General features: G+C 42.0%; 1 protein-coding gene across 1 annotated transcript in view; it reads left to right on the top strand.

Annotated features, from left to right (window-relative positions):
- Nucleotides 1-17,418, top strand: part of LOC149285413 (voltage-dependent calcium channel subunit alpha-2/delta-2-like) — a 134,401-nt gene that overhangs the window by 18,377 nt on the left and 98,606 nt on the right. The window contains exon 4 of the mRNA XM_089495355.1: nucleotides 11,778-11,859. Within this exon, the coding sequence (XP_089351481.1) occupies nucleotides 11,778-11,859 (82 nt within the window). The remainder of the gene's footprint in view (nucleotides 1-11,777; nucleotides 11,860-17,418) is intronic.

Genomic DNA, 17,418 nt, shown 5'->3' on the forward strand with positions numbered 1-17,418 from the left:
GATGTAAAGGTGGGGCTAGATGCACATGGGGGTGGGGCTAGCCCCTGACTGCGCTAATAGGGCGGGTAATAGGAGGGGGAATGGCTGCTAGCCCTGCCTCTAGATGTTATATAAAGCCACCCTTTCGTATCACAGATAAGAAACACTTTTTCTCTCCTGCCTTTATTTGGTGCCCCAAGACTCTTGCTGGAGTTGACCGGTCTTACGGACGTGACATTAGACTACTTACGGATAGATGCAGTCTGAAAGCTTTTCAGTGTAATAGTTTCCCAATACGGCCCACAGTTTTTGTGAAAGTTAGCCATTTACGGCTACTGGGCCACTAGCTGCTTATACAAGCGTCATATAATCATAAGGATTACAGAGGTGTTGGGATGCGAAGCAGATAATTGTTACGAGATTAGTTTCATCCCTTTCTTTTCACTAAGGCTCCTATCTTCTTTTATCTTTCTTATCTTGACAGCCTATCCCTCTCACTGAATGCATTTTCCATATCATACGGTCAGTACATGGTTGCTGGCTCGATCAATGAAACAGCGGTTTAATTAGCTTCTGCACAAAATAAAAAAGGGGATATGCAAAATTCTAATTTAAATGACCCATTATTCATTTCAAGGTCTTGAAATCCAATTTAATATACATTTTGAAAAAGTGCTGCTCTCCAGTGATGGTCATGAAGCTATCTTCTTCACCATCACTGGGCAGACCATAGATTGATGGGTAGATACACCTAGACACCACGACCACGTTCTTCTTATTTTACTTATTATCATCTAGTTAGAAAATCTGAGGCATCACTGGTAGTGACGTCCACCCCAACATATTAAATGTCCCAAGTCGCACTTGTTTTAGTGAGTGTGGTTGAAGGAATGACTAGGTTTGGGGCTTTACAAAGAATTCTGAGACTTTGCGATCTGCCTATGGATATTTATGTAACTGCATTTAGCAGACGATTGATCTATTTTATTTACGCAACATAATTTATGAACATTTTCAGATGTTTCTGCACACATTATTGTCACTTTTACTGTTGTGGAGCTCTTTGATGCACTCATACTCGGCAAACATTCTGGGAGAAAGAAATTTAGGTCTCATTATAGAAGAAAACATTCGGGAAGTTGGAGGTTTCCTCTTCAGATAAAGAAGAGACGACTGAGGTCCTGAAATCATATGTAACTTTATATCTTTTTTGAGTGTTGGTCCAATAAAAGGTTAAAACGTTAACTATATATTCTGTGTTTAGGCTGGGATACATAGTACTCCTGCCAAGTTTGCTGCCCAGGAGGGGCATTAGATGGGGAGGAATAATAATAAAGATCCCATGGACAGAACATTAAGCTACTCCCTTGGTATGCACCTAAAGTGATTTTTTAATCAGTATACTGTACGTTGATACAAGTCAGAGGATGCATGTGCCAGTCTTTTAGCAGGGATGGTACGGGCAAACATGTAAGAATGGAGATCAAACAAGAAAGCCTGTTCTTTTTAGATAGGAAAGAGAGTAGAAGGGCCAATTGGTTCTTATCTGCTGTCTAATTCAGTGCTTCAGTATCTCTCTTGTGAGTTGAGGATTTATACAAAGCCCAGGTTGGACCCGTTACTGTTCGGCGTGTTTCATGGCGGATAAAGAGATATTATCCAGAGATGCAAGATCATTGGGAGTCTGGCCAAAGCCAGATGTTGTGCAGCTGGATGTAGCCACCGAGGTCCCAGCGCAGGAGGTATAGACTTGCGCGTACGTCTCTGGCGTCACCGAGAATCAGAGACATCTCTCCCCAGCTCCCACTCCAATCACAGATCCCATGTCCAGAGAATTACCCAGAGCTGATAATCCTTTGGCTCGGACTGTTGTGCTTGAAATCGCCTTTTGTGCCTTCTTTTTGTGCAGTATCTGCCTCATCTTAAAGAGGACCTCATTTCATAACAAGGTCCTTGATTTCCTTTTCAGCTCAGAAGTAGGTTAATTTCGAAACACCGCTTCTTGGCTTTATCTCTGCTTCTGCAGAACTTTCTTCCACGTACTCCACTCTCTCCACCCCCACCTTTTTCTTTCTCTGACGCCCTCCCCACCATCATTTCAGCTTTTTCCCTCTTGACAATTGTAGCAGCGGAGAGATGAAAGCGCTGTACAATCTGCTGTCCTGGTCCATAAACTGCTAATCAGGTTCAGCAGATCACTATCGCATACTGAGAATGCAGAGGCCCCCCCCACCCCTCGTGATATAAACTGAGAGGTCAACCGTGGGTTAATGGAAACCTGACTTAAGCCAGGAGCAGACTGGCAGACTCAATACCCCTAGGACCATGTACGCAACATGGACATAGACTGAAATTCGGCTATATATACAATACCCTTGAGTTGTATACTATTTAGCTAAGTAACACCTAATATGCATGAACGTAGATTTATGAAAAAAGACCTTGATAAGGGTCATTTAAATATAAATGATAAACGAGCGATTTGTGTATTTCGTTCTTGTTTACTAAATACGACTAGATATAATGCTTGTATAATTTATGTGATGAGACAGTTGGCAGAAAACATCAGCTGCAGAACTATTAGCTTAAAACTTCAACAGGGTACTTACTTAAAGGGACACTCCAGATACCTTATGCACCCTAATGCATGGGGAGGGGGGATTCTGGGGACTCTCCCAAATACATTTGCCCCTTTCATCACCCCCAGCTAAATGCTCCGCATGTGATGCATCGGGCTGAATGCATCTCCCTGCATGCGATGTACCCACCTCCAGTCAAGGGTTAATGCCTTTTACTGAGTTATTTTGTGATCAATTTTTGAAGGGGTGCTCTTGGATCATAGTCAGGGGTGTGACAAGGGTGCGTTTTTTTTTAATTTAGAGAAACATATTTTCTTTTATGAAAGAGAAAGGGAAAAAAGAAAGAAAATGAGAAACAAAAGAGAAAAGAGGGAGATAAGTAAAGGAAAGAAGAGAAAGGGGTGGGATGAGTCAAAAGAAGAGAAGAGAGAGAAACAAAGTAGAATAAAAACTGGAGGTGAGACAGATGAGACACTCTTACTAACACAGACACTTCCACTAACACACAGACTGGCACTCTCACATCCACCCAGACATTGACACTCACAACACACAAACATACCAGCACATTTAACTAACACAGAGACACTAACACAGAGACCCAGACACTCACACTAGGGGAAGCAAGAAGACACAGACCCTAACAAATTTACACTCACACACACACACAGTCTGCCACTCACAACCCTAAAACTCACTAACAAAGACAGCCACTGACACTCACACAAACACATAAGCATACACTGACATTAACAGAGACAGTCACACAGATCGACACCAACACATGGCTACTGATACTCACACCGACACACACATACCCTGACACTCACACTAAGTGAAAAACCTTTTTTTTTTCGGGATTGTCCGAGTCAAACAAGGACGGCAGCACCGCGCGCAGGGGTGTGTATAGGCCCCAGTGTGTATGTGTAAAGTCTTCCCATTGATTTCAAGAGAAGCACTTTCCTCCCACTGATTGGCTGCTTAACCTGTCAGTCAGTGACAAGAACGTACTCTCATTGATTTCTTTCATGCCACTGATCATCTTAAGCGGCCAATCAGTGGCAAGGAATTTGGGATCTTAGAAAGAAGATTTTGCAGCATGGCTATAACCTTTGTGTCAGGCAGGTGTTTTTCATTTTGCATATTAAAATAATTACAGAGGGTTAGAGTTACTCACAAATTACTTTCATTTGCATTCTTCTATAGAAAGGGTATCAGGCACATTGAAGTTTTTTTGAAACTCTCCACCAGCCAGCATCTGGGCAAAAACTGACCCCATTTATTTGAATGGGAACAGTTTCCTGCCAGAGCAGAGGGGGCGTTACATTGCAGCTCTCCACCAAGTATTTTAGTATACAATTATTATATTTACTTTAATAAATGTATTATTGTATTATGACATTGGCATACATTGTATTTTATATTTTGGGGGGGATTTTTTATGCCTGTTATCAATTTTACTATATAAATTATAGAGCAAACATGAGTGCCATTGATTAAGGGAAAACTAGTTTGCATGGTTGATTGACATTTAAATCAACTCTCATTTTAACCAACCAAACTCTGAGTTTTTTTATTTTTTTCATTTTGCAATAATAATTATGTTTTTTTGACAAGGGTCTCTTACGTTACGTGTAACAGACTGGGAAAGAAGATTCTTTAGATCCGTGTTTCTTAACCCGGGGTACGTTTACTATTTGGGGGCACTTCTGATGGACCGGTTTTAAAATGTATTCAAATTTGATAGAAAACAGTTGTACTTTGGGGTACTTGATTACTGTAACAAGGTTGTAAGAATACTTGAAAGGGAAATGTTGAAACACTAAGAGACCTTCTGCATCCAGTGTGATGGAATCTTTGCTTTTTATCTGCGTTCTAATTTGGAACTCTGACATACAAGCTCACCAAACTTTAATCTACCGAATAAAAGCATCATCTGTAAAATAACAAATAGATGGCAGATAAAAAAACTAATACAGCACTCACAAGTCTTTTTAGGAAGTAGGTTTTTTTTTAATATAAAAAGCAAATTAAGTCTCAGTGGAATGCTTTTTTAATCCTCAGTAGGTGGCTTGAAACATCATATTGGGTTTTACATTGACTGTTGTAATAAACCATAACTGTTCAATCAAAAATGCCTCTTAGTGTTTTGCGTATGACTGTGTATAATGTATAGAGAGAATGTGTGTGTATGTACAGTATATGTATGTGTGTGTATATATATATATATATATATATATATATATATATACTGTATAATCTCAGTGTATGTATATAGTTAAAGGTGCTGTACCATGAATACTTTTATGTACATTATGGTAAAATTATTAGTAAATACCAGAGACTTTTTGTGAATAAACCCCATTATAAGAATAAAACCGTGATAACGCTGATAATGTAGGAGTGTCTGTTTAGGTTTATTTGTATAAATGACATTTAGGATTTTTTTAAGGATCAGAGGCTCATGTTAAGTTATGGAAATAATCTCTGCAAATGGGGACATCTAAATTGGTACAAGTCATCGAGGCACCATAATATTCAGGCTAAGAATACCCAAACATTTGGTAAACTAAGTATAGAGGACAGCAGAATAAAGGTTACATTAGGCTCGTTTAAGACATTTACATAGTGGAGGCAATTGAGTCATAGGGCATCTGTTCAGAGAGGGCTGGTAATGGGGTGCCAAGTGTCCCCCTTTAAGTAGGACAGTCCCTGTTTGGTATCTTAATCTTTCTCTAATGTTTTCATTTCTAGGATGTATCTAAACATTTCCAAAGGTTTGTATATAAACAGCTGTTTTTTTATACAAACACAAGGGTGTTTATAGATTATGTTGTATAAATAAAATGCATTTTTCTTCAGCTAAATAGAGCTAAAGAGCCAACTTGCTGGCCTTGGGTAGCCACATGCGAGCTGCAATGGAGGTCTGTGCTGCAAACTCCATTACTTTACAGTTCGCTGGGCTGGTCAAGGGAGAGCAGAAGATGCCCGGACTGTCCAGAGAAATTTTAGGCAGTATTTACACCCTGGCTGATTCCGTACTGTGATCCTTTTTATTGGTTTTCAGCACAATTCCTACTGGTAAATGTGCATTAGACAGGGTTGGATATTACGCTGTGAGCTTGGGCCACTATATTATTGACTATTTGGCCAGGCTTGTCCCCCTGGGCTGAACGTTGCCAGCTGTCTCTTGCAGCTTTTACGTATCACCTGTAACAGTGTGGTAAAACATGCTAACCCTGGAATTGCCATGTAAAAGAATATTTTTGAGTGCTTTGGCAAGGAACCCTCTCCCTGGGGTCCGTCCACGGCCTATTGATTTGGCATAAAGTTCTATAGTGATGGCATGTTTACACAGTGCGGCTGCTAATAGTCTGCGTCGGACCCCTGTCTGTCTGATTGGGGTCTCCACACCTAGGAATTTGTCATTTAACCAATACAGTGCTGCATGCAGCAAATTATGGACTGCCTGCTAATATCCGCAGAGCTATCTATCACCGTAGCACACAGAGCTATTTATCACGCCGAGTGCCGAGCTATATATCACTGACATGCAGAGCAATATGTTACTCCGGCATGCAGAACCAAATATCCCTCTAATGTGGCAGAGCTTTATTACACAGCTGTTTATCTATAACATGACAGTTTAAATTGTTTTAAAATGCAGAGCCACGTAATTCTGTGTAAAATGACAACAATTGCTATAGGTGGAAAGCTTTTTAAAAATAAATACTTATAAAAATACGCAATACATGGAGCAATAATCGATTTCAAGGCATCGAACGTTCTGTCTGTCTCTTTTATTCTAATAAAACGAAAAAAGCCCACATATAGTGGCCCGATTATAGGCCGCACCCTTGTTTGGTGCTGTATTAAAGAAAAAAATATTTTTAAAGAAAAAATACAGTGGAATGGCAAAACAGTATTTTATCTGATGAACAGGAATACATGTATTTTACATTACATTTTTGGTATCTATTATACAGTAAGTCAGCATAAGTCAGCCGGTGAACGTCTGCGTTCAAGACAACCCCTGCTGCTTCTGGCCAGTACTTCCGGGGTGGATTCTATGGTGGGGCACCGGAAAGTTGTGTCACGCCGTCGCTCCGTCATAGAATCCCCGGTCCCGGTGCTCATATAAGTGTGATGGTCAGGTGTCCAAATACTTTTGGCCATATAATGTATGTATACACATAATACATCTTACAATGGACAATCATTTATTGTATCATTATAGAAGCATTTAACTGTATTCAAGATAAAAGAGAAACCCTCCCTATGTGTAGCATCCTAATATAGAAACCTTAAAGGTGCTGTTCCACTGAGACAAAACATTAATGTCACTTTCTGGTATGTTAAACATAAGCAATTGGATCACATAAAATCAGTTGCATCCCGTCAGTGCCTGCTTTTGTGTCTCATGACTTTTAGTGTTCCCAGCAAAGTTTTAAGGGATTAATGAATAATTTCTGGGAAGGATTTGGACGTTAAAGTGACGATTTTAGGTTAATTTACCTGACACCCCTTTCTAAAGAAGAAGAATACTCTGTAAGTACTTTAATATGCATTCTTCCAGCCATGCTGCAACAGCCCTCCTTCCTGCATGGTCTGACATTTGTTGCCACTGACTGGATGCTTAAAGCAGCCAATCAGTGACAGGTACGTGTTCTCTTTTCAAATCATCGGAAATGCTTGCGGCGCATGTGCACGGAGGCCTAAACAGACCCCCCCCCCACGCACCATTCGCAGAGCCAGTGCTGGAGCTGACTGTACATATCTCCTGCATGGCATGAAGATGGTGGGTGGGGAACGAGGAAAATGCATATGGGGGATTTATCGGCCCATTGGCTGCCTATAAGGGCCAATACTTTAGGAATAAAAGTATTACATTTGTGGATAAAATACCCAGCAGGGTTGGTACTAGGTATTCAGAAATACTACAGACAGATAAATGTTATAAAAAAGGACACATTGCTAAAGCAATTTTTTTCCAAGAATTGGGGAAGTAAATTGTCATCGTATTATCATCATTTCCTATTTACAGTTAAATGAAATGGTTCTTGGCTTCTTATAATATTTTTAAGCTTGCCTTTTGATGGGACTTAAAGGTTTTGAGGACATTCTCATTATAGCGGAGGAACACACAAGGGTTGAGTCTGACAGCTGAAGTTGGTTCTTTGATGGTTTTGTGTTGAGCGAGGCTCCCTTTTACTATTATCCTCTGGTAATGAAAGCTGGGAGTTGGGGGGGGTGTAAAAGACGAGCAGATTTCCCTTGATGTCCCAGGGTGAGTGTAACAAGCTAACGCCATCAACGCTGCAAAGTGATTTCCTGCACCCGCTGGTAGGCTGCCACATGACGAGAAAATCTGCTTTATGGCTGGCGAACTTAATGTCATGAATACAGAAAACAACTTGTAATAAGCATGTACAAATCGGGACTCTGGCCGTATGTAGCTCCTTTCCACTTGTCCCGTACGCTATGGAAATGGACTATAACAGGAATCGCAATTGTGACCCTACACCATATACCACTCTATATAACCTGTACCCATAACCTCATATTCCACTCTATATAACCTGTACCCATAACCCCATATACCACTCTATATAACCTGTACCCATAACCTCATATTCCACTCTATATAACCTGTACCCATAACCCCATATACCACTCTATATAACCTGTACCCATAACCTCATATTCCACTCTATATAACCTGTACCCATAACCCCATATACCACTCTATATAACCTGTACCCGTAACCCCATATACCACTCTATATAACCTGTACCCATAACCTCATATTCCACTCTATATAACCTGTACCCATAACCCCATATACCACTCTATATAACCTGTACCCATAACCTCATATTCCACTCTATATAACCTGTACCCATAACCCCATATACCACTCTATATAACCTGTACCCATAACCTCATATTCCACTCTATATAACCTGTACCCATAACCCCATATACCACTCTATATAACCTGTACCCATAACCCCATATACCACTCTATATAACCTGTACCCATAACCCCATATAACTCTATATAACCTGTACCCATAACCCCATATACCACTCTATATAACCTGTACCCGTAACCCCATATACCACTCTATATAACCCGTACCCGTAACCCCATATACCACTCTATATAACCTGTACCCATAACCCCATATACCACTCTATATAACCTGTACCCGTAACCCCATATACCACTCTATATAACCCGTACCCGTAACCCCATATACCACTCTATATAACCTGTACCCATAACCCCATATACCACTCTATATAACCTGTACCCGTAACCCCATATACCACTCTATATAACCTGTACCCATAACCTCATATACCACTCTATATAACCTGTACCCGTAACCCCATATGACTCTATATAACCTGTACCCGTAACCCCATATACCACTCTATATAACCTGTACCCATAACGTCATATACCACTCTATATAACCTGTACCCATAACCCCATATACCACTCTATATAACCCGTACCCGTAACCCCATATACCACTCTATATAACCCGTACCCGTAACCCCATATACCACTCTATATAACCCGTACTCGTAACCCCATATACCACTCTATATAACCTGTACCCGTAACCCCATATACCACTCTATATAACCTGTACCCATAACCTCATATACCACTCTATATAACCTGTACCCATAACCCCATATACCACTCTATATAACCTGTACCCGTAACCCCATATACCACTCTATATAACCCGTACTCGTAACCCCATATACCACTCTATATAACCTGTACCCGTAACCCCATATACCACTCAATATAACCTAAAGAGGACATCTGCATTGGCAGGGCTGGTTTACCCCATTTCATTTATAAACTATTTTTTTCGTCTTTGCCTTGTTGTTTTATTTGATCATTATTGTGACTTTTAAGGCTGTAGAATGCTTTAATAAACTCCTACACACCAAACATTTCAAACTCTTGGAAAGGAGGGAAATTGGGGAGAAAAGAAGGGCACAGAGATTTGGGTCGCAATAGAGAGATCTGTAAAGCACTCAAGTAAATCTTGCCAGGAGCTGCCACTACTTCGGACCTCTCAACCAACGAAGAATATCCCACTGCCAGGAACCCCCTTAATTCAGATATCCTAGACCAATACCTGGGGCACCTGGTGCTAAGACTGTCCCTGTGCTTGGGATTGCTTCGACAGGGTGATTATTGCCCCTACTAAATTTCACTTTCCCATACCACATTATATGGCCTGACACAGTTATAGAAGAGGAACTGCCTCTGTTATAATATAGGGCATATCTTTTAAGTTTTGTGTAAGTCACCTGAGATGACCGCTTTCAGCTCGCTCCCATAATACAGGTGCTTATCGCTTGTCCTGGTTCTTCTGTAACTTAGAAGGTCACAATAACCCAATATGTCCCATTTTAGCATATTCAGTATTTTGAGGGACATACATAAAATGGGTGGGGGTAGACCAAACCGTGAAGGCAAACCTAGCTTTATGAAGAAGTGGGAGAAAAATTCTAAAGGCCATTACACTGGGTAATTTATATGGCTGCCGATGCTGTGCCTAGGGAAATATATTTCACAGGTAATTTCCAATCTGTCGGCCTGTGAAAGAAGCCATTATTCTAAGTAGAAAAGAGACTGTGATGTCACCCGATTCCTTAACGCTTTCATAACCAAGCGTCGGACCTGCCAGCACAGAACCGGTTAATAAAAGGGACCATATCTGTCCTACATATGACAATCTGGGTCAGATATTTCTAGCACTGCTCTAATAAATGTAACATTGTCCCTGTACGCTTAGGTCCTACAGACATGGAAGGAGCGAAAACATATTTTCTGTGTCAGTGGTGCAATAATGCTGTAGTCTATGATGGTACTGGGTATTAATATACAATGCAGCGTATGGTAGACATGGGAAGTTTCATATCCTCTATGGTTTAAGGCAGGGTTTGAAATGGAGTTCTATTCCTTTTGTTGGACCCTCTGTTCATGAATGTTTGAAACTTCCATCCAACAACGGCTAGGCAGCTATCATCATGTGCATTAAGGTTCCTATGATGGCTGGGCTGTCCCAACAGGTCTACGAAAAAGAGTTAGGACAGTCCAGCCGTCGTAGGCTCTTTAATGCACATGATCGGACAATGGGCGGTCCCTAAACCCATTGAAAACAATGCATTTTAAGCCCGTTAATGTACGGGCTTTGTCATTAAGGGGTTAAATTAACATTTTCAGCCCCTTCCAAATTCCAAAGATTTATCAGGAGCCCCTCCATGCCATCTTTCCCTGCCCGTCAGCTCCTTGGCTTTCAGGTTATGTCTTCAGCAAGTGGACCCTCTGTTTAGCAGTGCGCACGCGTGGTATACTCGCTGTCTGAGACCCCCATTCATCTGAACTGAAACCTCCCATTGACTTCAATATGGACGCCAGAGATAACCTTCTTCGACGGCCTAAAACAGTGTAGGGGGTGCGCTGTAGCATTTTCACAAAGTAAATTTACTTGGTTTTCCATACAGGTAAAGAATGCGTATTAATTACCTAAAAAGTACTTTGGCATGCTCTCTTCATTCGTCGGGCTATATGCCACATTAAACTGACCTTTTATATCCATGATGATGAGTTTCATTCTTGAAAATTGAAATGCCTTGCACCATCGCCGTATTCTCAAGTCTACGCCATCTCCATTCTATAGCTTTCAGCTCAAGTGGCCTCCGAGGGGTTAACACCACACCTTGCCTAGTGATAGGGACACGGGCCGGACACTGCCCCGTGGCACGGATGCCTTCGTTACACACTGATAATACCCTATTGATTTAACTTGACATCCTCGTTTACATTGATAAAGGAGGCGCGATGGGGACAGGTCTGTGCTTGGTGTTTAATGAGGCTACAGCAACTTTGCTTAATAGGGATGCCTGTCTTTGTCCGTGGGTTTTATCCCCAGCACAGGCCCTACGAAGTGATAAATGTCCCGTCACAAGTCATTTTTCATGTAAAAAAATCACATTGTAAGAAGTCCAGAGGTTAATCAGTAATGGGGGGTAGGGGCGCATCGCACAAATGATTATTATGTACTAATATACTGTAGAGAGCCAGCATCGCCTAGTTTTTACATGTTCCCTTCATCGCGCATTTTGTTTTTAAATGTTTTCACTGCCTCAAAGCTATCTTTGCCGCTTATCTCCCGCAGGATGCAATTCTGGGCTAAAAGGCTGGAACATGAGTTCGAACAGGTTATGAGAAACTTTGGTGGGGTCCAGCAGCTCCGAGGGGTAAGTCCTTTATTTTATAGAGCTTATTGCTTCGCTTCTCTGCTCAATATCCCCTCTCTTTCATAAAATGTATGTATGTATATATATATATATATATACTCAAGGTACGAGGGTAATATTTTGGGTCGTCTTTGGTTCGGGAGCAGCATTTGGTGGGTCACAGAGATACGGTAGACGCGGTTAAATACCGTTACATACAATCTATAGTATTATCCGCTAGATTTCGGCCTCATTCGAGTTAGCAAATAGCTCTCCGTCCTCAGTCACGATGACTTAAACTATTACTAAGCTTTACCTGCCCACAGAAAAAGCTTTTAGTTGGATGGGGAAGGTTACTCATCCGCCCAGTGTCTGGAATAAATAGGAGTATTTGTAATGTTGTAGCATATTTGTCAAATATAAGAGTTATTTGTAAAAAAAAAACCAATTATGGTGCAAAGTTTGAAAAGTGACCGTACCACTATAGCAACCAATGGATTGTTCCTGCTGATATAGACGGTTACGGTGGTTGCCATGGTGATAAGTCCACTTTTCAGACTCTTTACTATTATTATTATTTATTAAGTGCTAACTTATTTATCAGCACTGTATAATTTCAATATACAGTGATTAACAAATACATAATAAAGATGCACCTTCACATGTGGATACACCAGAGGTTAAGGAGCCTGCCCATGATCTGGCAATCTAGTGTTATGGTACTTTGGTACAAAGTTCTTGTAATGGTGGGCTTATAAAGGCCTCGCTTGTTACCGTACATTCTAAAAGACTTTACACCCAAATCACTTGTATGCTTAACCCACATAACCTCTATGTTCTATATTTTACTTTGATTGATATATTGTGACAGTAGCTGGTTATAAGATTGATCTATGATTGTCGTGAGCTATTGTATGGGAATTATGAAGATGGGGAGCTTTTATCATTCTCGTGTAAACCATTACTGCCAAAGCTGCCATCTTAAAAAAATATACATTGTGACACTTGAAGAAATCCTCTGGCTCCTATTCCTGGCTTTCTCTCCTTCCATCTCCAAACTGCCCCCACCTCCCCACTACCCCAGGAAAACATATGTTTTGTCTTTTAATACATTTGCATAATGAGGACTCCTCTCATGAATAATGTATCGGTGTCCTGCCTGCGGTCGCCTCCTGTAGATGGTGTCACACTGTCACGGATACATTGTTTATTATTTTAATTAAGAGGAGCATCTTTGTGTCACGCCAGGGCTGTGCTCTCCTTCACTTCGACGACAAGCTCCTCTTCTTGAGATGAACACGTTACATCCTTATAATGTCTTCTTAACAGCTTGGTTCAAGGGCCTCTTTATTTCACATTTTAACCCCACAATGACCTCTGATCTTGTTTTACACTCTAGATCTGGACATTTCCAGGGTCCATTTCTTCTCATGGCCCTTATGGACAAGCAGACTTAATTGTGGGTACAAGATAAGTGTTTAATCAATGGATCAACTCAACTCAATAGATGGGTGACCATGTAGCGTCTATATAAATGTTTATATATCTCACAACCAGTATAATGGGTTTATAAACACATCTAATGCACTTTGTATATATGCCTATCAATAATGAGAGATTTATTACTATGGACTCGTGTCAACACACAGCATGCAATTAACCCTTTCACAGTGGGCTATTGGTCCACCACATCAGGCACGCAGCGATGTGGAATTTCTAGTTCCGTTCCAGACTTCTCTGCCCGTCTCGGCACTAGGCACATACATACCCTGCTCACGCCCCACACATTCATAGCGCTCTGCCCGCTAATGACATGCAAATGAGATGTTAATGTGCCTGCAATAACGTATGCATTGCGGGCTCTGACAAATGAAGCTGGCTGTGGCCTGTCCCCCCAGGTGGTGATTAATGTGCGCCGGGCGCTGGTAGCGGCATCTTCGGCAGTGTACGTCCTGCGTTAGTCTGCAAGCTTCATCGGGATGGAGGCAGATCTTGATTGGATTTCATGTCCCTGGAGGTCCCTCTTCTGGGTGGCAGAGGGTGGGCTGGGAGAGAGTTTGTCTAATCCCTTGATTAATGCTATACACAGAATTACAGGGCGGTTAAAAACAGTGCATTATTGTTTCTTTCCTGCTGAAAAAGCTTATAAAATTATTGGATATTTGGCCTTAATTTGTATTAAGAAATCTCCTTATTCCTTCACCTATACTCCGCGCTGCCTGCCCCTTACGTCTTAAGTGTTTTATCTTAATATTTGTCTTCTAAGGGAGCAGTCGGTGTTTGCGTTTTACACGTCCGTGGAGCTGGGACATTGAAAACCTGATTTTCCCCATGTCGTATTTTTCTTGGTTTTCTTTTTTTCTGCATTCTTTGTGTGTTTCTTAAATCTGACGTAGATGCTGAATCATTGAAAATTCTGTTGCTGACACCACAGGGCAACATCAGACATGGTTAGCAGGAGAGCCGCATGGGATTATGGGTGAGGAATGGAATAATTTATAGGCGTTCCTTAAGGGGCTGGGACCACCGGCTACTCGGCTGTATCTTCTGGCCATATTAGACTGAGAAATGTGGCAGACGCAACAGGACATTTAACAGAATCTTAGTCTCCTAGGGATCAGCGGGAATGGGGAGAGATCATGAGCTGCATGTGGTGCAGAGAGGAACATTATGCGCGAGAGAGTCTTTGGATGGAATATACTAAATGCAAAGTGCTTTTCTTCCGTATTAGAGCACTCTGTAAGACACATGCTGTTTGGGAATTTATTCACTAAATAGTAGGTTTCTGTGAGATTCTCACGTCATAAGCAGGGCAAAATGGTAGATGTCTAGGGCCCAAAAGCCTTATAGCGGCCAACAGAAACTGTTTCCTGTAGTATTAGCCTCATTTAGCAGTGCGGTTCCCTTTCTCATCACCGTCATTTTTTCTCTTTTTACCATTTCTAATGTGGTTTTATTATGGCTCTTTTTGTCCGTGCGTCGCTGTCACAATGCTTGGCTGAGTGTGTAATCTGCCAAAACCTTGGCAGACCTGTTCTGACTCCACAGCCCCTTACGGACACGCCATTAATCAGACAAGCTGCAAGCTGCGATTGGATGATAACGTTCACCTATTGGACAGATCGAGGCGCTAGACGAGATAACGGAAGATCCTTCGCAGGACAATGTCCAGCATTGATGGGGTTAAAGGCAACGGGGCTGTCCCTGTGTAGATACAAAGAAAACACATTATGCATTCTGTGAAATCATTCCAAGATCATTTTCTGGACTGCGTTTTACCTTTGAGCAGACGTGATATTCTAGAATTGTCGGCAGTACAGCTCTAATGACTACGAGAGAGGAGGTCTTAGTAGATGATGGGCGTTCGAGTCAAACAGCTGTTTGAATATGGATAGAGATGTTAAATTTCTTCTGGGCTGGCTTTATATCTCAGGGGCAAGCTTTCCCCCATACATGAGTGTGAGGTAGAGGTCTGTGTAGCTGCAGACCTCTCCACAAACTCTTCCTCCATCATAGTCTGCATGCTGCCTGCTGAGTGCTGCCATATGATGTCATATACCGGTGCTCCGCACCAGCAGGGGGTACGGCCACAAGTCTGTAGAGCTGGTTTCACAGACCTCCACATGCAAGCTATGGTGGCTGCTAAGGGTCCCAAGAGTCAGCCGCCATGGACCCCTAAGGTGATCCTGGGCCCATGACAGCCTGCTCTATTGTCCCATGTTAAAGATGGCTCCCGTAGAAAGTTTAGGGGAAAGAAATGTGTTTAAATTGCTATTTATTTTACTGCTGTGGTGTTCATGTTTTTTTAGCAAGCGATCTAACCTGAGTCTTAAAATGCTGCCGGTAGCAAATGTAATAAAGCCGGTGTAAAAGAATGCATTCTCAGCAAAATTAGAATCCCCTAGTGCCTGTGGGGGGCTCTTTCTATAACTAATTTCACTGAACAGTAGAAAAGACCAGCGGTTTTATTGGAGTATCTATTTTTAATAATATTGTAAACTATATTTTTTCCATTTTTTCGTTCCCTTTGTAATGAGGTTGGCAGTCCAGATATGTGTTAAGGATAGTATTATCAATAGATTTATATAGCACCATCATATTAAGCGGCGCTGTACAATGAATAACAACTTGAACTTTCAGAGAGAAAAGTTAAGGAGGGCTCTGATCAAATGAGCTTACAATCTCACTGCACTTCCCTATGACAAATTTAGAGTCATCAATATAGAAAATGAGGTGACCTGGTTTTAGAAAATCAGCCCACTTACCCTTTGGGGGGGAAAAACAGATTTTAAAAGTTGTAAGCCATAAAATGTCACAAGATCATGGTGTATCCACTGTATCACTATCAGAGAAGAGTTACAAAAATCGAAGAAAATATCAAAAATAGCGTTATTGGGGACTATCTCTGTATGGATACTGTGGTAAAGTGTATGGGAGAGTGGTTGATGGGATATATGTCTCACCTGGTTACCTCAGCCAGGCCTGGTAGCAAACCCAGGTGCTCTCAGGTGAGGCTTCCTAAGCTCGTTACTGGGGAGGAGGCCTTAAAAGAAAGGGCTGTTAGGTTTTCAGAGGGAGGGAGACACTGAATGAAGGAGCAGCTACAGCCAGCGCTGCAGCCCACCAGGTATGAAGCTTTACCCCATACAAAACTGGTTACTTTGCTTTGCGTCAGACCTTAGGCTGCTAGAGAGGTATCCTGCTGTTTAGTTAGAGCCGGACAGGCTTATAGTTTGTTTTGTTTACAAGGTGCTCTGTGATTACAACATCTAAATAAACACGCATTTACGTTGGAAACCTGTGTGAAACTGTCATTGCCGCCCCATGCGTGAGCTGTCCCCTACAATTGGTGGAGAATGCGGGTACAGTTGTGCTAGGAACAACGGCGGGACAAAACACAGCATCTGAATTTTGTGGACATGTAAAGGGCCGGAAGCATATGTCCTGAGTGAAGGCTGCAGCACTGTAAGGCCCATCCGGCACAATGGAGGAAGTGATAAAGCAGCTGATACAGGCCAACCTGAGACATGAGCAGGCCTTGGAACAGCAACGGAAGTTTCATGCAGAGGCTTTTCACGCCCAGCAACATGCGCAACAGCAGACTATGGCCCAACAACAGGAAACGAATCGCCTGTTAATGGAGCAGATTGCTGCGCTCAGAGAGACTGTTGTGGCTCAGCCCCAACAAGTGGAGGCAAGCCCCCTTGAGACTGTTAACGTGAGGAGGGCCGTTCAGCGGGGCTTACAAAAAATGACACCCGATGACGACGTTGAGGCCTACCTCACCGTATTTGAGAGAGTGGCGGAGAGAGAGAGACTGCCAGTTGCAGAGTGGGCAGAAGTGATTGCACCCTTCCTGACTGGTGAACCGCAAAAGGCCTACTATGACCTCGGGGAGCAAGATGTCCGGGACTTTACAAAACTAAAAATGGAGATCCTTGCTCGCCTGGGTGTTACGCCCGCTGTTCGGGCCAAGAGAGTCCACTGTTGGAAATACACCGTGGACAAGCCTGCCAGGTCCCAGATGTATGACCTTATTCATCTTGTACGTAAGTGCCTGGAACCAGAATCCACCACACC

The sequence above is a fragment of the Sceloporus occidentalis genome, unplaced genomic scaffold, assembly GCF_023333645.1.
Source record: "Sceloporus occidentalis isolate IW3139 unplaced genomic scaffold, rSceOcc1.0.p SCAF_79, whole genome shotgun sequence".
Lineage (NCBI taxonomy): Eukaryota > Metazoa > Chordata > Lepidosauria > Squamata > Phrynosomatidae > Sceloporus > Sceloporus occidentalis.